The sequence below is a fragment of the Onychomys torridus genome, chromosome 1 (genome assembly GCF_903995425.1).
Source record: "Onychomys torridus chromosome 1, mOncTor1.1, whole genome shotgun sequence".
Taxonomy (NCBI): domain Eukaryota; kingdom Metazoa; phylum Chordata; class Mammalia; order Rodentia; family Cricetidae; genus Onychomys; species Onychomys torridus.
Genome location: NC_050443.1, coordinates 176,482,050 through 176,503,929, shown reverse-complemented (window position 1 = coordinate 176,503,929; position 21,880 = coordinate 176,482,050). Strand labels below are relative to the sequence as shown.

The window sequence follows — 21,880 nt, the reverse complement described above, 5'->3', positions numbered from 1 at the left end:
CGTATCATCCTTCAAACTGAAGATATAACCTTGAGCAAAATGAATTCTCTCACCCTCAGGAAGTCTTCTTTCTAGTGAAAGCACATAGACCTATTCCCACAGAAAATACCCAATATGTGAAGAAAACCAGAGTATGAGAGAAGGTTTTCGGTATGTGGGGCAATCAGAGAAGGCCCGTGTAGAAGCCAACGCCTAAGTAAGTGTGGGGAGACAGTATATGTGTGCCAGTGGATTTGAAATTCTTTATGATGAGATTTCATCTGACCTATGGGAATCCAGAGAGAATGCCCCGATAATAGACTCTTTATGAACATGTGAACTGGGAATGACGTTGAACAGATCAATTAGTAACTATTATACGTCAATATACTCTGAGCTCTGGGAACTGAAATGGGAGCATCAGGAAATGAGCCCAGTATGTACCTTAGTCTCTATGGATTTTTGATAGCCCTTGGGAGACCTGGAATAATACCCCCGTCTAGCTCTTTGAGTCCTAGTACCTGAGAGTAAGGGCAGCATGCTTTATTCTGGACGGATCCTACACAATTTATGGCAGAGAGCCTGAATCTTTCCATTTCTATGGAAATCTTCCACTTACTGAAAATAAGAATGTTCTGACCATCTGCATAAAGGCTGGATTTTGACCTTTGGGAAGAAAGAGGAAAATACAGTATGCACACATGACATGATACTGAATAAGTGTGTTTCTGGGACCTACCACTAGGGGGCAGAAGCCTGATAAGGAGCCCAGAGATAGTTCTAAGACAGGACTAGGGCTGTGGTGTGGTTTCAAGTCTCTCACTGCTCTTCCTACTCTACTCAAGAGAAACAGTTGGACCCTGTTGAAAGAGCCACCTTGGGTGGGACGCCCCCCCCCCCATCCTCTAGCAGGGCTTATTTTAAAATATGTTAGTAAAACTCTTAGAAAAATTCCGCTGATGACAGTTGGAACAGGACTGTGGCAGGAGAGGCTGTGCTCCCATGATGCACTGGTGAGGTCCACTAGGTCAACTATCCGTTTTGTTAGGTAGGAAATTGAGGCTCAAGGTCACTCAAGGCCTCTACTGACAGGTGAGGGCAGATGCCAGTCTTCTGACTCCTGGATTTTTGTTCTTTCTTTTGCTTTATCTAATACTCTCAATTGTCTAGTTTCAGGAAACTGAAACATATTCTTCTAAAATGGCTTCCACTTGCCTCAAGCCGTGCAGTTTGGGAACATGCTCCAATCATATGGCCATAACTTTACCAAAATGAGAAATACATATATATTTGAGACAGGGTCTCATGTAAGCCCAGGCTGGCCTTGAAATCCTATGTAACCAAGGGTGATCATGAATTCCTGATCTTCCTGCCTCCATCTTCCAAATACTGGGATTATAGGCATGTACTACCACATTTGACAGATTATTTTTCTTTCTTTTAGGAAAACACAATATTTTTATTAATCCTTTGATAATTCCATACATACATTTGTGAAAATTGATCATTTTCACCTCTATACTCCTTTCTGTAACTCTCCCTACATCCACACCCTCCTAACTTAAATGCTACTACCTATCCTCCTCCTCCTTCTGGGGAAGGAATAGGGTATAGATGTCCCATCGACGGCTGAACACCCCACAGACATTTAATCTATGCCTTTTGACAGTCTGTGAGTATCTGCTTTAACTAATGTCCACTGCACTTCTCTGGTAAGGTCTGAGTGCTACACTAACTTATGAGTGTAGAGATACAAATTTGATAGGCAGTATGGTACTGTGTCCATTTAACAGAACAGTAACAGTAAATTCTCCCATGGAGCCTATGAGCTCCCAGCCATGGTTTCTCAGCCAGATTTACAGTACTAGGCTGTGGGCAGAAGTTTCTGTCCCATAGCAGCTCCCAAAGAAACACATTTAGGCTTAATATTAATTACAAATGCTCGACCTTTTCTCAGTGTGGCACACCTATCTTGCTTCTTTCTGTGTCTGCTCCAGACTCCGCCCTTCTTCCTCCCAGGATTCTCAGTTTGGCTTTCCCGCCTAATCCTATCCTGTTCAACTATTGTCCAGTCGGCTTCTTTATTAAGCCAATCATAGTGACAAATACCCTGTGTAAAGGAATATTCCACACCAGGTGTGCACTTCCTCCTGTGGAGTGAGCCTTGAAGCCAATCACAGAGCACAGCTGGTTACTCCCACAGCATTCATGCCGCTGTAGCATTCACGGGCACATCTTGCTGTGCAGGTCGTAGCTCACAGCTGGGTAAGATTTTTGGTGATGTTTCTCCCTTAGAACCATGCACAGCCTCTTGTTGTCCTATGAAAGCCATATCTAATGGATTCTAATTTTTATTCTACTTTATATTCAAGCATGAAAATATTATAATGAAACTCATTGTTGTGTACAATTAACAGACGCCAATATAAAACTTTTAGATACATCTATGTCTTCTCTTCTTGTATGACATTCATGTTATATTCATAAAAATTTTTTAATTAAGTATAAAAATGTAACCAGTTAAAAAACATCTACAGAGTGAGAGCCAGGACAGACTCCAAAGCTACACAGAGAAACCCTGTCTCAAAAAAAACAAAAAACAAAAACAAAAAACCAAAAAACCAAACAAACAAACAAACAAAACCAAAAACATTGTATTTTAATACTAGCTTTAACCATAATTGCTTATGTACCAATTGTTGAGCCATATTTTATTTTCTGCTCTGCTTCCACTGAATGAAATCCCATTTCACTGCGATTGCCTTGTCCATTTTTATTTTTAAGATGTTCCTGTCCATTTAGACAAGTACCAAAAGGTATTGATAGGTGTTGTGGCCATCTGTGAAGGAGAGCCCTTATATCTGGGCACACACGTGCAGAGTCCCCACACTAAACAGGCCCACAGAGTCTAGAGTCATGGGAATTTTCAGCAACTTTCTGAATGTCATTGGCACGTAATTAGAAGACATTTGGTTGCTATTTGTAGTTCTCCAAGAATTGCTCAACTTCGAAACTATTCTGCTATGACAGTCATTCCTCTCTTAAAAAAAAAAAAAAGACTTTTTATACTTGGCAAGAGGCTTCCTGAGAAGCAGGGCCTGACTTTTCTTTTAGTGTGAAACTCCCCATGGTTACTGTTTACAGCCTCTGTAGGCTCCATCAATGAGCCATGGCCTCTCTCGACTTCAAACTGGAGGCTCTGAGCCATGGCCCGCATTGCATGGTCTGTGGCTGGTTTTGCCTGATCACTGAGTAGGAAGCAAAGACCATAGGAGACTGGCAGAGGCTGGGAGGGGGAGAATACAAAATAATCTGTCTCAGCACTTCTTCCACCTTAAAATAATTCTTACCCTTGATCTGACTTGTTTTCTGAGCATTCACATAGTGCTTAGGGTGTGCCAGGAATGCTACTTTATTGCCCCAAATTAGTTGCAAGCACTCTACATGTTCTCAGATGAAGGTGATAACAAAAGGCACGTGTGGCGCTGTGGGGACATTATAATTAAACTCCTCCACTAGCTGATGCACGCCTTTTAAAAGCCTGATGGACAGAAGGACTGTCCTGCCCTCCAAGCCTTACACCACTCCATCCTCCTGAGTTTACTGGCCACTAGATTCCCATGGGTTAGAGTCAGAGGGCCAGATGAGCATTTCCTCACATCTCCTGTCTATTTCAGGCACCCAAGCAAGAGTAGGTGGCTGTCTACACGCACTCCCCCCAAAGGATGTCTAGCTGGAGTCTGACTGCGTGGGTTTGGTGGATTGGCATGAGAGGCGCCCACGCAAATGCAAGCCTGTCTTTCTGGTTTTCCTCCTTTACACAGACCGCTCTAGAGCACCATTATTCTGCTTGCAGCTGGAACCCCCACAGGTAGCAGGACGTGCTGTGATTGGACAGAGCTGAAATCGGTTCAGAGAGTTGTACGTTCGCTCTCCAGGGGAGGGAGACATTCTTGGTTCTTTGACTTCTCTCCTCGGAGCAGCAGGGGACAGTTACGGAAGGTCTAGCTCAAGGTTGTATACTCGGGCAACACATAAGCCTTTCAAAATCACTCTGTGTCACTTTTAGCTTCCGTGATTAAGTCATTAACAGCATCGAGACTCCTTTTCCACAGAGTGGGAGTGCATAGGACCTGTGTGGAATACATGACTCCTTCACTCAGATCTTCTGATCTCATGGTGCTTTTCTGCCTAATGGCAGCATAGTGTCTGGAAGTTTTAGAACCACTTAAAAAATAATTTCCTGGGCTAGATAGATGGCTCAGCAGTCAGGCCAGCTTGCTACTCTTGCAGAAGACCCTAGTTCAATTCCCAGCACCCATGTCAGGCGGCTCACAACCATTTGCAACTCCAGCTCCAGGGATCAGACACCACTGGTCCCCATGAGAACATGCATGCACATGGTACACATAAGCTTGCACATTCACACACAGAGACACATAAACAAATATAATCTTGAAATAATCCCTGAATAGTGCTCAGCCTAAGGGATGTGTCACATTGCATTATGGGTTGTGCTCTGTCTTATCTGTTCAGTTTCTCTTATTTGTTTCTGAGGCTGGGTCTTGCTGTGTAGCCCAGGCTGGCCTGGAACTCTAGAACTCTAGGTCATTCTTCCTGCTTCTACCTCTCCAGCTGTGATGCTACAGGCGGTAGCACCACCATGCCTGGCTCTCCCCTGGCTCATGTTGATCCTGTCCCCATGGCATTTGCTAAGACATACTAAAAGGGAAACTCTGGACTCACTGGTTTAAATAAGAAACAAGGATTTGGACCAGCCATTATTTGTCAACTAACTCCCAGGTGTCTAATTTGGGACCTGGCAACATCCCGTCGCTTGGATGAAGGTGAAGGTCAGCATCCAGCAATACCCACTTGATAGACAGATGTGACACATGATGGTGGAGACTTGTTGGTCAAGGGAAGATTTTCAAATGCCTTAAGGACGTTGAACTCTGGGCCAGCTCTGATGAAAAAGAATATAAGGAAAATCTAGATTATTTTAATCTCAAAAGTAAGGACCTGTGTTGGTTTGCTTTCTATTATCATGATAAACACCATGACTAAAAGCAACTTGGGGAGACAGATTAGAGTCCATTGTTGAGGGAAGTTAGGGCAGGACTCAAGGCAGGAGCCTGGAGGCAGGGACTGAAGCAGAGACCATGGAGGAGCGCTGTTTACTGGCTTGCTCTCCATGGCTTGCTGAGCCCATAGGCAAACCTATCCGTGGCACTGCCCACAGTAGGCCAGGCCTTCCCACATCAATCACTAATCAGGAAAATGTTGCCACAGACTTGCCACAAGCCAATCTGATGGAAGCTATTTCTCAGTTGAGGCTCCCCTTCCCAGAGGACTCCAGCTTGCATCAAGCTGAAACAAAACAAAACTACCAGCACAGGACCTTTGAAGGCCAGTTTAGAAACCAAGATGTACTCAGTCGTTATAGCCTGAGAAGGGTGACTTCTGACGCTAGGACCCTTAGGAGGCGCAGCACCGTAACAAATGGGAACTGGGCATCCTGTGCACGGCAGAGTCACTTAGTGCCTGCCCCCCAGCAGCTGTTCTCATGAAGGAATCTGCATGGCAAAGTGTAGAAGATAGCTTACAGCAGCTCAGTATCTACTAGCACCTGACCCTTCTACATAATATTCATCATTCTCTCTCTCTCTCTCTCTCTCTCTCTCTCTCTCTCTCTCTCTCTCTCTCTCTCTCACACACACACACACACACACACACACACACACACACACACAATAACTTTCTCTCAGACTCTTCTATTACCATTTTATTTTAGAAGATTGGGAAATCCATGCTCTGTTAAAAAAATAGAATTTATTTAAAACTTAAAACCTTGTATTAGTCAAACCTCAGAACTTAAATTTGTACTTTTTCCTCTGAAATGCACATGATCATCTCAATAGATGCAGAAAAGGATTTTGACAAAATCCAACATCCTTCTTGATAAAAGTCCTACCTAGAGTAGGGTTGGAGGAAGTATACTTCAGTATAATAAAAGCAATATAAATAGTATCATCCTAAAAGGAGAAAAAAGTGAAGTTGTCTCATTAAGATCAAGATCATGGCAGAGTTGTTTTTGCTCCTGTTCACTGAAGGCTGGAAGTCTGCACTAGAGCAACAAGGCAATGATTGCCACATTCTGCAGGATCCAAAATTAACAGGTAAAAACAGTCACCTTTCCATGCAGCAATAACAATCACACTGAGACCTCACCAGCTCATAGCCACACAGATGATCCTCCTTAAACTTAAGTGGGTAAAATATCAAAGTATGAAGCCATGGATCTGGAAAAGGGGCAGATAGATCCATGCTCCCTCCTGGATCTCACTTGCAGGTTTCTGAGGTAAGAGGGCAATAAGAGCAGAGGCTCCCAGACTACAAGGCAGTCTGTGTGCCAGGAAGCTCCCATCTTAGATATCTGTGGGTGGAGGAGGCTCCCACATTCCTGAGTGACCATAGGTGTGTAGAAAGCAGCAGTTTGAGATGGTGGGGATGCTGGGTAAGTTGTTCCCTGCTCCATTGCTTTGTGTATTCAGCCTTCTTTTCCAGAGAAACATCTCAACAGACTCACACGTCCTTCCTGAGAACCATATGTCTTTTCCATCAACTTAAATCCTTCTAAAGCCCAGGTGTTTGTAATCCTCTGCCAAAGAGAGTAAAGGCAAACAGGCAGAATCCCCATTGTTAGGGCTTTTATTGCCTTTGAACAAAATTATTTAATTTGAGACAGGTGTGGACCTGAGTGTCAGTTTAACTTGTTTGTGAACAGCCAGCTCCCTGCTCTGCTCTGGTTCTTGGTGTCAGGAGTGAAGGGGCTGAGGCACTGGGCTGGGCGTTCAGGTTTTGTTTTCTTTTCCTATCTGGTCATTGTTTTCCTTTGGCCAGTCACCAGTGGACCTTATGTCCTTGATGCTGCTCCATATTCATCTATTTCTGACATTGACAGTCATCCCAGCACCAGCTTTCTATATTTACCAGCAGCTGCTTTGGTGATATGGAAACAATTTCCTCAACCACTGGAGAAAAAGCGTGAAGCTGGAGAGTAGGACATGCTATTCTTCATGGAAGAGCCTCATTGGGCTGAGCGGGAAGAAGAGAACCATCCAGCACAAACCTTTTGTTGCCCCTTGTCCATTTCCACAGCCTGATGTCTGGCTGAAATCCATAGCTTTGTCCAGAGAGCATTGGGTTGTTGCTGTGGAATATACTAGAATACTCAGCCAGCTGGTGCAGGGTGATATTGTCTTATCTGAGAGACATCTCTGTTGTGTTTGTTTGGTATGCGTCTTAAAGCTTGGATTGAAGGGAACTTAGCTCTTGCCTCTCCTTCCTACTCATTCTTGCTCACTGGCTGGGCTCAGGCACCTGGTTCTGCTTTTCAGATGGCAATGGGCAGGGCATGGTGGTCTTAATGGTTTAGACCAGAGGCTCCCAGACTGCAAGGCATTATGGGCCAAATTACTGTAAATGCTAAATGGCAACACGTGTGCATAGCCCTGCCTGCACCTCAGCCTCCAGGCAGGTGATTGGGGCAGTTCCATTCCTCCCAAGCTGTGGCTACACTTCTTTCATGGCTCTGTGACAGGTAGGCATCAGGGTGCCAGAAAAGAGAGCGAGCTAACATTAAGAAACTCAGGGTTTAGTCTTAGCTCTGGCCCCTAACCAAGGAAGGAGGGAGAACGTCACCTGGCTCCCCTGTACCAGGCCTTATGCTGTGCAGAGAACCTTGAAATGTAGCACACAAGTGGTTATTATCAATAGCTCACAGGTGAGGAAGTGAAGGTTGGAAGATGGTCAGAAGCCCAAGTCTTCCTGGCTCTCCAGCCTTCCTCAGTTACCCATTTTCTTAGTCCTCCTGCTTCCTGCAGCAAACTGTGGCAAACTCTGATGGCCTTGCTAAGTCCAGTCATCTCCATTTCTAGAACCAAAAAGCCATCTTTGAAATTATTTTGTTTAAAAAAAAAAATTAAAAATTAAAGTGCCAAACATCGTCCTTCTTCAAAGCGTTGCTGCCATCTAGTGGGGATTATCAGAAACAAAGGGAAATTTCAGCTCACTAGTTCCCACTTCATTGTGGGAAGGGCTTAACTAAGAAGACAGTGGGAAAGGTTCAGAAGTTGCCAGGGATTGAGGGAAGGAGGATGAGTAGGCAGGTGCTGTAGGAGTGTTGAAGCTATTCTGCTGTTCAGTGTGATGCTATAATCCGAGATGCTATTTTAAACCTGTCCAAACACAGATCAGCCATAGATGTTGGTGGTAATGATGCTGACAAAATGGTCAGCGTTTGTCAGCAAGAGCAGGTACCACTCTGGTGGTTGATGTTGGGAGTGGTGCAGGCTATGCACATCAGGTGGAGTATACGGGCAATCTCTCTACTCTCCAGTTTTCCTGTGAAATTAAAACTTCTTTAAACACAGTGAATTCCTTTTTAAGATGGGGGGCTATAGAATGGGAGAGTATGTGCGCATATGTGTGCAAGTGTGTGTGTGTGTGTGTGTGTGTGTGTGTGTGTGTGTGTGTGTACACACTAGAGGTTAATGTCAGGTGTCTTCCTCTAGAACTTTCAATATACTTTTTGAGACTAGATCTCTAGCTGAGCTGGGAGCTCACAGTTGGATGGGCTGTGGCTGGAAAGTTCCTGGGATCTGCCTGTTCATTTCCCTGTCTATCTGGCCAGGGCTATAAGTGGATACTACCCACACTGGGCTCTTGCATGGGTGCTGAGGTTTGGACCTCAGGCTAGCATGGCAGCATCTTGCTGCCTGAGCCATCTCCCCAGCCCGTAGGGCTTTTTAAGACTGCTCATTTGTCTTAACCTCCACACTGTGTTCCTACCACTTACTGGACATTTGGTAAAATACTTCTTATCACTTTAGAACCATCTTGTGCACACACACAGTGTTTAGAATGGCCTGTACTTTAACAAATTCTTATCCAGCAGCTAGAGATGGTTCAGGGTTTAAAAGCATGTAATGCTTTTACAAAGGACTCAGGTTTTGTTCTCAGCACCCATATCAGGCAGCATCCTACCTATAACTCCAGGTCCAAGGGATCCCTGCTCTTTGGCCCATGTGGACCTGCACATACATATGTGGCACACATAAACTCAGCCAGCTGCACACATGTATAGAAGTAAATAAATCTTTTAAAGAAGGAAATCCTAATCCTAATATTCTGAGTTTATAGTTTAACTTTATAGATACATATTTTCAATTTTCCCATTTTAGTGGTTAAGGAAATCAAACAACACAGATCATAGGAGCAGATGAGTGAAGCCATCCTCCACAGTGGGCAGTTTCTTAAGAAGTTATGGTTTTCTCCAGAATCATTCTATTCTGGGAAAGGAACACCCACGCTCCTTTCTGTACCAGGGTTCTTTTTAAAGTACATTGAGTTAGAAAGCACACACACACACACACACACACACACACACACACACACACACAACACAGGCAGGCAGGGGAGAAGGGAATTTTTTTGTTTTTGTTTTTTTGTTTTTTGTTTTTTGAGACAGGGTTTCTCTATGTAGCTTTGCGCCTTTCCTGGATCTCGCTCTGTAGACCAGGCTGGCCTCAAACTCACAAAGATCCGCCTGGCTCTGCCTCCCGAGTGCTGGGAGCAAATGTATTTATATAGTAAAAATTTGGACATGAATTGTTAGGTTTAAAGCCAAGTTAACACCTCCTGGCCAAGATGCCTAGAAACACCTATGGTCAAAGAAACAGGATAAGTTAAGTTGCTGAGGCAAGGAGAGACCCATAGGAACCAGAGCCATCTCTGGATGGATTCGAGGAGTATGTTCAGGGTTGAGGCTTGAGCAGGGTCACTCCAGAGAGACAGGTTGGTGATCAGGGTCGGGGAGGAGAGGGGAAGCCAGTCTAGAAGTGCCCTTGCCAAAGGAGGCAGTTACAGATGAGTCAGAAGAGCGGCTATTCAGCCGCTCTGTACGGGAGGGCATGTCTGTCTTATTCTGAACATGGCTGCCAAGTGGCCTTGCCTGCACACTGCTTTTTGCCATTAGTCTTGTTTGTTAGTACACAGTGGTCAAACAGCTGGTTGGCTTGCTGCTGTTTACTCAGACACATGGATTTTGAATGTTTGTTGATGTTACATTACAAATAACTCTTCCATTTACATGTTTCTGGGTTAACACATATGTATTCACTTTCCTAACATTGTGGAGTATGAAATAATCTACATGATCCACAGCAACTCTAGTAACAGCAAATATTATTAAAGGACCACTTTTGACAGGCAGGATCCAGGTACAGGACCAGACCAGCTAATCCCAACGCTCATACTTGGCCATATTGTGATGGTCAATATTGATTGAGAGCTTGACAGGATCTAGACTCCTCAAGAAGACAGACCTCTGGGTATGACTGTAAGGGATTTTCTAAAATGGGTTGATTGAGGTGGAAAGATCTACCCTATTCCATGCCAGGGATCTTGAGCAACATAAAAAGCTCAACCCCACCATCTCCCTCTGCTCCCTAGCTGCAGTGACCCAGCATCTCCCTCTGCTCCCTAGCTGCAGTGACTCAGCATCTCCCTCTGCTCCCTAGCTGCAGTGACCCAGCATCTCCCTCTGCTCCCTAGCTGCAGTGACCCAGCATCTCCCTTTGCTCCCTGCTGCAGTGTGACCCAGCATCTCCCTCTGCTCCCTAGCTGCAGTGTGACCCAGCATCTCCCTCTGCTCCCTAGCTGCAGTGTGACCCAGCATCTCCCTCTGCTCCCTAGCTGCAGTATGACCCAGCATCTCCATGTGCTCCCTAGCTGCAGTGACCCAGCATCTCCCTCTGCTCCTTGCTGCAGTGACCCCAGCATCTCCCTCTGCTCCCTGCTGCAGTGACCCAGCATCTCCCTCTGTTCTCTGCTACAGTGGCCCAGCATCTCCCTCTGCTCCCTGCTGCAGTGTGACCCAGCATCTCCCTCTGCTCCCTGCTGCAGTGACCCAGCATCTCCCTCTGCTCCCTAGCTGCAGTGTGACCCAGAATCTCCCTCTGCTCCCTGCTGCAGTGACCCAGCATCTCCCTCTGCTCCCTAGCTGCAGTGACCCAGCATCTCCCTCTGCTCCCTAGCTGCAGTGTGACCCAGCATCTCCCTCTGCTCCCTAGCTGCAGTGACCCAGCATCTCCCTCTGCTCCCTAGCTGCAGTGACCCAGCATTTCCCTCTGCTCCCTAGCTGCAGTGTGACCCAGCATCTCCCTCTGCTCCCTAGCTGCAGTGACCCAGCATCTCCCTCTGCTCCCTAGCTGCAGTGACCCAGCATCTCCCTCTGCTCCCTGCTGCAGTGACCCAGCATCTCCCTCTGCTCCTTGCTGCAGTGACCCAGCATCTCCCTCTGTTCCCTGCTGCAGTGACCCAGCATCTCCCTCTGCTCCCTGCTGCAGTGACCCAGCATCACCCTCTGCTCCCTAGCTGCAGTGACCCAGCATCTCCCTCTGTTCCCTGCTACAGTGACCCAGCATCTCCCTCTGCTCCCTGCTGCAGTGACCCAGCATTTCCCTCTGCTCCCTAGCTGCAGTGTGACCCAGAATCTCCCTCTGCTCCCTGCTGCAGTGACCCAGCATCTCCCTCTGCTCCCTAGCTGCAGTGACCCAGCATCTCCCTCTGCTCCCTAGCTGCAGTGTGACCCAGCATCTCCCTCTGCTCCCTAGCTGCAGTGACCCAGCATCTCCCTCTGCTCCCTAGCTGCAGTGACCCAGCATCTCCCTCTGCTCCCTGCTGCAGTGACCCAGCATCTCCCTCTGCTCCCTGCTGCAGTGACCCAGCATCTCCCTCTGCTCCTTGCTGCAGTGACCCAGCATCTCCCTCTGCTCCCTGCTGCAGTGACCCAGCATCTCCCTCTGCTCCCTGCTACAGTGGCCCAGCATTTCCCTCTGCTCCCCAGCTGCAGTGTGACCCAGCATCTCCCTCTGCTCCCTGCTGCAGTGTGACCCAGCATCTCCCTCTGCTCCCTAGCTGCAGTGACCCAGCATCTCCCTCTGCTCCCTAGCTGCAGTGACCCAGCATCTCCCTCTGCTCCCTAGCTGCAGTGTGACCCACCATCTCCCTCTGCTCCCTAGCTGCAGTATGACCCAGCATCTCCCTCTGCTCCCTGCTGCAGTGCAATGTGGACAGCTGCCACGCCCTCCCCGCCACCAGGGGCAGTGTTGTCAAGATAAATTAGCCTTGCTTCCTTAAGTTGTGTTTGCCAGGCTTTTTGTTAAAATGAGAAAAGTAACTAACACTCGTGTGTCTCGGGAATCTGCCAAGGACAGTTGAAGGCTAAGGAATTAAATCATTTAACCGATAGCCAAAAGGCTGGTTTAGGTAGATGAAGAAGTAGAATCCTATTGCATAGATGAGGTTGATCTCAGAGCTCCAGGAACCACACACAGTGGTGAGCAGGGCTCCCAGCACACATGCTGAGCTGATTCACATGTGCCCTCAATTAAAAGAAAGCCTGTGAGTGTTTTCTCAATGTCCTAGCCAAGACGCTATAATTAAATGGCCTCTAGGCCAGCTGGACCCCAAAGGGTACCTAACTCCTGAGGAGCTAAGAGGTGAAGGACATCCATCTGATGAGGTCCAATGAGGTTTGAGCAGCTGCCTTGCCATGTGAGGACAGGTCCTGGGGGATTTACTGGAGAAGATTTTATACAGAGAAATGAAACAGTGCTTGAGAACATAGTGACTGGGAGATCAGGCTGCACAGTGGGTGGAGGAGTTGCCTCTCCTTGGATTTCGCAGGGGGAATGGCGGTGACTGTGGGCTGCTGTTCTCTTCCAGACTGCGCTGGCTGTGGACGGGATATTAAGAACGGGCAGGCACTGCTGGCCCTGGACAAGCAATGGCATTTGGGCTGCTTCAAGTGCAAGTCCTGCGGGAAGGTCCTTACTGGCGAGTACATCAGCAAGTAAGTCTGGGCCGGAGGGCACGGGGACCGGCTCTGCTCCCACGGGTCACCTTCAACCTCCAGCATGCTGAAGTGCATCCCCATTTTGCATCAGTATGAACTTTTGCTATAAAATTTGTGAAAATAACTTGATTATTCTGATTTTGCCGTGCTATGGCTGCTGTAAACTTAATGGACTATTAATTGTGGTCCAATTTAATAATTAACAAAGCTCGCATAATGGTATGCCCTGCATTGTAATCAGTTAAGCCGCCAGCCATTTCTCCTTTGCTATTTTTGCCTTCTATGTGAAGCTAATAAAATGTTCTTCTCCATGGCTTTAGGCATCCCCCCAAAACACATGTGATCTAGGCACTGAGCCTGGCAAGGCCAGAGCACTCATTAGCCTGTCAGGGTGAGGGTCCACTTGGAATCAGAAGCACTAGTGGTGGGTTAATTAGAGTTCAGCAAATCTGTGGGGTTTGGGTGGATTTTCCACTTGTTTGTTTGGTTTTTGTTGTTTTTTAATGTGCTCTAGTAATGAGGAAGAATCTACCACTCTATCTTTTTATGCCTTTTGAAAATTTCCCCAATGAGGGAATGAGCATATAGCTGGGTAAGAGAGCTTAGGCCCCAGAGAGCGCAAGGCCTGGGCTGGGTCTCCAAAATGGACTGGATGTAGTTCCGTGGGGAGAGTAGTTGCCTAGCATGCACAGTACCCTGGATCTGATCTAGTACTGGATGAAACTGGGTGTGGTCATAAAAACTGTAACAACAGCACTCTGATGACCTTGGCTTCTTAGAGAGTTGGAGGCTAGCCTGGCTACATCTGACCCTGTCTCAAAGGTCAAAAACAAGAATCCAATTATATTAAATAACTAACTCAAACATAGTTAATGAATTTACTTTTATAAATCCATGAAACAATTGCAAAGATAGCTTGGCTCCCACAGCCCAAAAATATAGTTTCAAAGTAGGTCTGGATCACACTGAAATACACAGGGAGGAGACTGAAGGTCTCTGCAGATGACTGGCAGCCAGAGAAGTGTCTGGCTCTTAAATGACATGGAAGACTATAGGTAATAAGTACAGTGGCCCCTCGCCTGGCTTTTTAACTGTTCTATGTAATAATACTCGGGAAATGGAAACTTCACTGTGCTCTGAGGTCAAGGCCTACTGCTGTGCTGAACCATGTTCAGAGGCAGGGAGAGCTGAGCTGAGATGTTTGAGGGCTGTTGGGGGCCCTGCTGGGCCTGTGAGTCTGATAAGATGGTGTGGGAAAGGAGGTAAGGTGCTCTGGGCCTCTCAGGCACAGATGAATGCTGGGCTCCTCTGAGGATTGTCCGGGCTGCCAAGAGAGGACCAATGCAGGGGTTCTGCTGCTTAGTTCTGTGACAGCCAGGAAAGTGGCCATGGTAACTGTATGGGGATTTACTGGGTTTCTGTCTGTCTGGCCTGGAGAACTGCTGTTTGCTCTCTGGCCTGTGGCTTTGGTGTCCTCCCATGACCTGAGCCCACCGCATTGTCTTTCAGGGACGGCTCCCCGTACTGTGAAAAGGACTACCAGGGACTCTTTGGGGTGAAGTGTGAAGCCTGCCACCAGTTTATCACAGGAAAAGTCCTAGAGGTGAGTGATCCTCACAGCCCTCCGTGCCTCTTCACTTCTCCTGAGGAGGAAGGCAGGTCGCCACCGGGACTGTCTTGGAGGACCCATGTGCTATGCTGCCCTCACTACCAAATGCCAAGGGGAGCTTAGAATGATGGAGAATTCATAGGGAAAATGGATAGACTTCACTGGGAGCCACGCAGACTTTTTTTCTTAGAAGAGGGTATGGCACCCTCTGTTTATTCCTGTGTTTGGACATGTGTGTTTGCCTGTGCAGGCCAGCAGCTCAGTCAGAGCTGAGAGAGGAAAGGTGCTGACTTCCCTGCCCTTAGAAAGCTACATGTGCTGTGACCAAGCTGAAGGAAGCCTGTCAAATTCAGGTGTGACCGCTTCCAGCCAGAGCTTTGTTCCTGCTTCCTCAGCAGCTACTGTGCCACACCTGCCTCTGGGCCTAGCTAACTCCTCGGGGAGAGAGACTGCAGCAAGGAATTCTGGGATTGCAGTTCCGAGAAAACCCTGTTTCTCACGGACCTCTGAGGTGTCAGTCAAGCTGGAGGGTAAAGGAGCAGTTGCCGCACGCACGCATGCACACTTCCTCTCTCTGGGGCGGAGAATGTGTGCAGAACAGGCAGAGCCAGGAAGCCCAGTGACCTCCCAGCCCATCATGTGGTTCCCTCAGGGGCTGATGCCATATAGCCAGTAGAGTACATCTTAAGGATACGGGGCATTTATCCTGCGAGTCCTTAATGTGTTTCTGGGCCATTCTGGGGGATATCACAGCAAAGGTTAAGAACAACCTCCCCAGTCCCCACTACAAGCTCTTCCCATGGAACAGGAGTTTGTCCAGAGGAGAGAGGAAGTAGTCAAATGGAGTTGCCCAGTTTGCAAGGACACAGGACACACAAGAACAGAAAAAGACTGTTCAGTGGGCATAGCACTGGAGAAGGCGGGGGTGGGGTGTGCTTGGGGGGGGGGGGAGGGGCCCTTCCAGGGTCACATTCTGAAGTCGGGGCTTCCTCAGGAGAAATGGGAAGGCACGGATGTGCTGTGGCTGCAGAGTCATAGGATGGTGTCAGGGCACTCTGGAGAGAATAAATGGGCGTGTTCCAACACATTTCCCACCCCATGGTGGACAGCACAGGCAGCGGGAGCCACTCAGTTCTGTCCCAGAAGATGCCCACATGAACAAAATGGGTTATTTTGTAGCCTTGAGGGAAGCAGTGCTACCCACTACACCATGGGCAAACCCAAAGTGAAAGAAGGCAGATGGCGGGCAGGGAGGATTTGACCAGACCACCCAGACATGGAGCCCCTCACAAAAGGCCTCAACTGTGTAATACCTAATGCTTAGCAACAGAAAGTGGACAGAGGCTGGACAGGGGCTGGAGAGAAAGGGATCATGACTTCTTACGGGACACGGTTTCCATTAAGCAAATGCTTTGGAACTAGGTGGAAGAGGTGTTTCGGCAGCACTGATAATTCACCAGGTGCTGCTAGATGGCTGGTTTTAAAACGCCGAATTTTAGGCTACCTGAACTTTGCCTTGAATCTAAAGTTTAAAAAACCAGGAAGGGCATGAGGGTGCTGTACGGAAAGAGAGGTGGGAAGATCCAGAACTCGCTACCCAAGTTGTGTGTGTGTGTGTGTGTGTGTGTGTGTGTGTGTGTGTATGTGTGTGTGTGTGTGTGTATGTTCACATTTACTTTGACAGTTGTAGGAAGGAATCTATAAAATACAGTTGCATCCCAGAACATGCCATTTTAAAGACATGCTGGTCCCTCCATGTTTTCTCTCTAAGTCTGGAGTCTGAGTGGAGGCTGCAAAGGCCTCATCCCAAATTGCATTCAGGTGTCAGGGAAGGCGTGAGAGTTTAGAGCTTAGGGATGTTCCGTTCAAAGCCTCCAGCGTCAGTCAGCCTGGGACTAGTTTGCACATTCAGTTTAGATTTGGGATCCGCCCAGCAGGCTCTGTCCTCTGCAGATGGGTGTGTAACCAGAAGAATGTCCTGCAGGGGTTAGCACAAATCATGTGACTGCTAGTGAGTCACTGGGCTTGGTCACCAAGAGAAAGCAGGACCAGCCTCATTCCCTGGCACTGTGGATGAACCATGCTAAGTGTATAAACCTTGTCTTCACTTTAAGTTCATTTTATCCATACATCAGTGAGCTTATTTTCTGCATGGGCTACAACCATAGTGACTTCAAACAATTTATTCTCAGTTCATCAGGGCCATTGGTCTCTCAAATTCCAGAGGAATGGTTGGTCCTCATGTCCCCAGTCTCTAGCACTCCCGGCATGCCTTGGCTTGCGTCCATCCACATCTCTACAGCTTCACCACCTACCCTACCTTTTCAGCATCACCTCTCTCTCCCAGATGCCCTCCTCCCTTTCTCCTAAAAGGGCATCTATCATCTCATGGAAGGCCATGCCCATCACTCAAATAGTCTCAAGGCCTTAAGTCTCTAAAGACCCTTTCTAAATAAGTTAATACTCCCAGTCCCCAGGACTCTCTGTGAAGGTATCATTTGCTTACCCCGTCTAGAAAACCAGGAGTCAGCCCAAGCATCAAAATGGAAGGGCTATAAACATTGTAGGGGAGCCGAGGCCTCTGTGTGCGGTTCCCCTCGAGGCACCATGCCTTCGAGGGCCCCAGGACAGTCCGTCCAGGTACGGTCTGCATCTCTTGGAGATCTTCTTCTTGCAGACATGAAGCCTGCAGAACAACATCCTGTCAGTTTTTTGTTTTTTTGTTTTTTTTTTTTTTGAGTTTTTACAAAATTGTTCAGGGACAGGGTCTCACATATCCCAGGCTAACCTCAAGCTTGCTATGTAGTGAGGATGGCCTTGAATTGTGAATGTTCCATTGCTGTCTCCCGAATGCTGGGATGACTGTAGTGGATCAACTTGCCTGGAGGATGTGGTGCTGGGGGATCAAACTCAAGGTTTTGTGTGCTAGACAAGCATTGTACCAGCTGAGCCACACCCCCCAGCCCAGCCCACAGAGCTGTGGCCCTCATGCCTATCTTCAGCCTGAGGGGAGGGGGTAAGCAGAGCCCAGGTGATTTCATGAGAAGGATGACAAGGAACCTCGGATCTACTCTAGGCTCTGGAACTCACCCACGGGGACCTTGGACAAGCCTCTCAACCTACTAGTTTCATCCCTGCTTTCCTTAATGGAGGTCACTAAATTATGTACCTAAACTTGACTCCCAAAGCCCTGTGCTTTCCAGCATGGGAGTTCTCCAAGGGCTCAGAGTCTGCGGCTCATTTTGTCTGGAGATACCTTCTGGAGACTGGCCTGTCATGTCCCGGCACACAGACTTGTGTTGTGCCTCTCTATTGTCACTAACTTTCTGTTACTTTTCAACAGCGATGCTGTCTTTGGGAGTAGTCTTGTTGTAAATGGTGTGTCTTTAAACTGTTTTCAAGGCCTGTGAGATGGCCCAGTGGATAGAGCTGCCTGTTGCTGGACCTGATGGCTGAGTTAGACCCACATAGCGGAAAGAGAGGCTTCTGCATGCATGCCCTTATGGCACAAAAAAACAAGTGAATAAAAATGTAACAGCTTTCTTAAAGTATTTACTAATTGACCTATGTCTCCAAAGGGCATTCTGAAGATGGCCTCTTAATTAAGAAGTTCAGAAGCAAATTAGAGTGAGATATTAGGGTTTATTGATCACCTCCTCCCTCCAGTCCCTTCTTTGAACTCTCCTTGGAATCAGCTTTGCCTGTTCCTTCTCCATATTTCTGTCCACCCCCACCTCCACTCTGGAAGCTGCAGGTGGCTCAGGTCAGTCAGTGGGTGTGGGACTCCCCTTTGCTACAAATCTCCTTCATCTCTGGTGTCTGCCTCCCAGAGAACCCTTTCCTGGATGCTGAACATCACCTGTGTCATGAAGAAGGAACCACACACTGTTTGTGAGGTCAGCAAACAAACTGTGAACAAAGTCTTCAGAGCAAAGGGAAGGGACTTGTCCTGTGTCCCCTCCTTCAGTCCTGGGCTCCCCCATCTCTCCTTCTCTCTAATGCCATCCCTGACACCCCACCACCCCAGGGAGACCCGTCTCACTGCTCACTCCTTGGTCCATGTAAAACAAATGGCCCCAGCCATTGTTCCGTGCCTGTTCCTTCCCTAAGGAGACACCTGCAGGCTGCTGTCCCAAGGGACATTCTTCTGTACCTTCTGGAAGGAGCCAGGCAGAAGCTGTGTCCTGGTTCTCACCACAGGGGCGGGAAACAGTCTCTGCTGTCCTTGCTTAGGTCACCCAGGCTTCCCTTTCCTGGTCTTCCTCCCATCAGTCAACACCTGCTGGTTGAATCTGGTCTTTCCAGAATGTGTGGTGATGCCTGTTTTCTTGGGGCACTGCTGGGAACCATGTGCTAAGATCTGAAACAGCTGCTGAAGAATCTGGCCCGTGAGACTCCACTAGGGCCCCCTGCCTCTCCGTGTAAGGTGTAGGCCCCGTCCTGTCTTGCTGGGTTAATTTGGATGGGATTTGGGCTTGCTTTTAAACCCTCCTGCTCAATTCCTGGTATGTGGGAAATGGAGTCATAACAGGATTCAGTCAAATCCTTTCCCTGGATTCTCCAAAGGATTAAAAACCAGTGGTTTTGTTTTAGCTGGCTTTTTAAGTGATTAAAAAACTGCTTTTTCCGCAAAGGAGTGGGGTAAATGCTTAAGTCACACTAGAAACTTGTCCCATCCTTTTTGGTTGTGGGTATTTTAGGCAGGTTTTGTCACACCATGAATTGTTCTTGCTTTGGACTAGCCCGTCACCTGGGGAGAGAAACATAGGTTATCCCACGGCATTTACACAACAGGTCTGGTTGTTACCTTCATGCTTTGCAGAAAAGAGTGTGACGTGCCAAGCTCTTCCTTTCTTGTTCTGTGTGTCAGCACAGGCACGGCAGGAGTGATGATGGTCCACACCTTGCCGGAAGTAAATGGCATCCTGTCTGTCCTGCCTGTTCTGTCTTCAGACCAATTTGGGCTCGCTTTTTTTTTTTTTATTAAACTTTGTATGGGTATAAATATTTTTGAGACTTGGGGAAGGGAAAAGGATCAAGTCCCTCTGTTGATGTTCTGTAACCCAGGGGACAGGGAGCCACCACGGTGTCCTGACTTTTTATAATACTTTTTAACATTTACAAGTGATCTCATAAATATTTAATTCTCACAGCAGGCCTGTAAAGTGGTCAAGGCTGTCACTACTGACCTCCATTTATAGAAGCTACCTTGTGCTAGGAATCTGGAACTAATTAGCGACAGACTGAAATTAGAAAACAGGCCTCTTGACTCAGAAGATGGGCACACGTGGAGCGTGTACACATTCATGCACAGCCATCCACAGTCTCATGACTGGCCTTGAAGTATAGCGTGCTGAAGAACCTAAATTTATAGCTCCTGCTGGAGTGAGCGGCCAGTCTCCTTAGTCATCCCATTACACCTGTGCTCGAGACAGACATTTGCTACTTCCTTGTTTTCACCTGTGTGTGATGCCCCCTTGCTCACAGTCTGTTGTGTTTCTGTGGATGCAGACTTAGTCAGCCAAAGGCTACCAGGCCACCTGGCATGGCCATCAGACAATAATGCAGATAAATAATGATGTCTCCAGCCTGAGGGCTCATTTGCTTCATAGAGCTCTAGCCTGGGATTCTTCCCAGATTCACAGATATTCTGGAAGATCTCATAAGACAAGTTGAAAACGGGACACTGGTCACGTTCCCTCATTCCAGACTATTGATGGATGGCTAGAACTAGAAAAATGGCATCCTATTTTCTGTTCTCCTCTGGAGATGGGGTCTTCCTGTGTTGCCCAAGATGGACTTGAGCTGATGGTTCAAGCAATGTGTCCACCTCAGTTTCAGGAACAGGGGGATTATAGGATGCTACTATTCTACCACACCTGGCTTGAAATGGTTTCATTGTAAATGGGTTAAGCAGATAGCAGTATACCCGCATAATGGACTATTTATTACCTGGCCGTGTGAAAGAATGAAATACTGATTCATATTACACCATGAATAAAACTTGAAAACACTCAAAGTTAAGGAAAGAAACAAGTCACAGAAGATTGTGGGTCCTATGGTTCTGTTTGTGTGAACTATGTAAAACAGGCAAATGCACAGAGACAGAAAGTCATTTCATGGTTTCCAGGACTGGGAGATGAAGGAAGTGGGCAGTGTCTGGTGATGGGCTTTTTGGTTTGTGGAGGAGGGGAGTAGTGCTGAAAACATCCCAGAGTTAGACAGTGGTAATAGTTGCATGATTTTGTCAATATATTACAAAATGCTGGCGTGTATATTTTAATCATGTGAATTTTGTGATACCTAATTTACATCTCCCCTTGCATGAATATACATGTGTATAAACAAACGTTATCTGCTCCCTTTGCAAAGACATAGGATGACAATTGGGATACTGTGCCTACAAATGACTCTGGACTTTTAAAAGGACAAAAAGAAACACACACTTAGATATACACACATACACACATATCACATAAACAACAGACACATACACTGCACACACACACACACACACACACACACACACACACACACACACACACACACCCTGGCTGGATCAATCGCCATCTTCCCTGCTTGTGCTCTTTCTCCCACTGTTATTCTCTCACAGTTTAACCAGGCAGGTCCAAGAGCAGAAAGGCACAAAAATGAGGGTCAAATTGATATCATGTTTGCTGATGTCATCTTTGTAGCCCAGGCTGGCTTGAACTTGGTGATGTCATCTTTGTAGCCCAGGCTGGCTTGAACTTGCTGCTGATTGGTTGGTGCTGGGTTCTTTCTCACTGTGGGAAGTCACTGGGCCCTTGATCCTGGAGGAGGAGGTGACTGATGTCAAGTCTTGAATGGAAAGTGACCTTGAGTTTAAACTCAACACAGGGCCTGTGATGTGTCCGTCCTGACACTGTTCCCAAAGAGTAACTTCACCCCTTCCTTCTCAGCAATGGGAGTTGCCCCACTTGGAGTATATCACTCAACATGATAAACGAGGAAAACGTGTCTGGCCTCCACCCCCACCCCAAGCCACTCACTGTCTCTCTGTCATTGACTCTCCCGGAAGTGCGTTGCCAGGGGAACCAAAGACTGTTCACAGCAGTAAAGATTTGATATTTATGGAAAACTCACCCCATTTCCTGTCAGAACAAATGGAGGAGCTTCCTTGTCCGGAAATGAGTTTGAAAAGAATTTGTATTTATCTTGAGTTGAAAAGATGTTTTGTTTTTGAGAGTGATTTTTAACTTCAGAGAGTTAAGTCAATTGGACATTTTTCTTACCTTTCTTTGATTTTAAACATATGATTTGAGTTTACTGTTTTGTTTAAGCCGCATTATTATAAAACAATGTGCTATTTTCTTATCTGACTCAATCAG

General features: G+C 47.1%; 1 protein-coding gene across 11 annotated transcripts in view; it reads left to right on the top strand.

Annotated features, from left to right (window-relative positions):
- Ablim1 (actin binding LIM protein 1) overlaps nucleotides 1–21,880 on the top strand; it is a 291,354-nt gene that overhangs the window by 183,900 nt on the left and 85,574 nt on the right. For all 11 annotated transcript variants that reach the window (XM_036173639.1, XM_036173682.1, XM_036173663.1 and 8 more), the window contains exons 5-6: nucleotides 12,772–12,898; nucleotides 14,411–14,504. In XM_036173639.1, coding sequence (XP_036029532.1) covers nucleotides 12,772–12,898; nucleotides 14,411–14,504 — 221 coding nt within the window. The remainder of the gene's footprint in view (nucleotides 1–12,771; nucleotides 12,899–14,410; nucleotides 14,505–21,880) is intronic.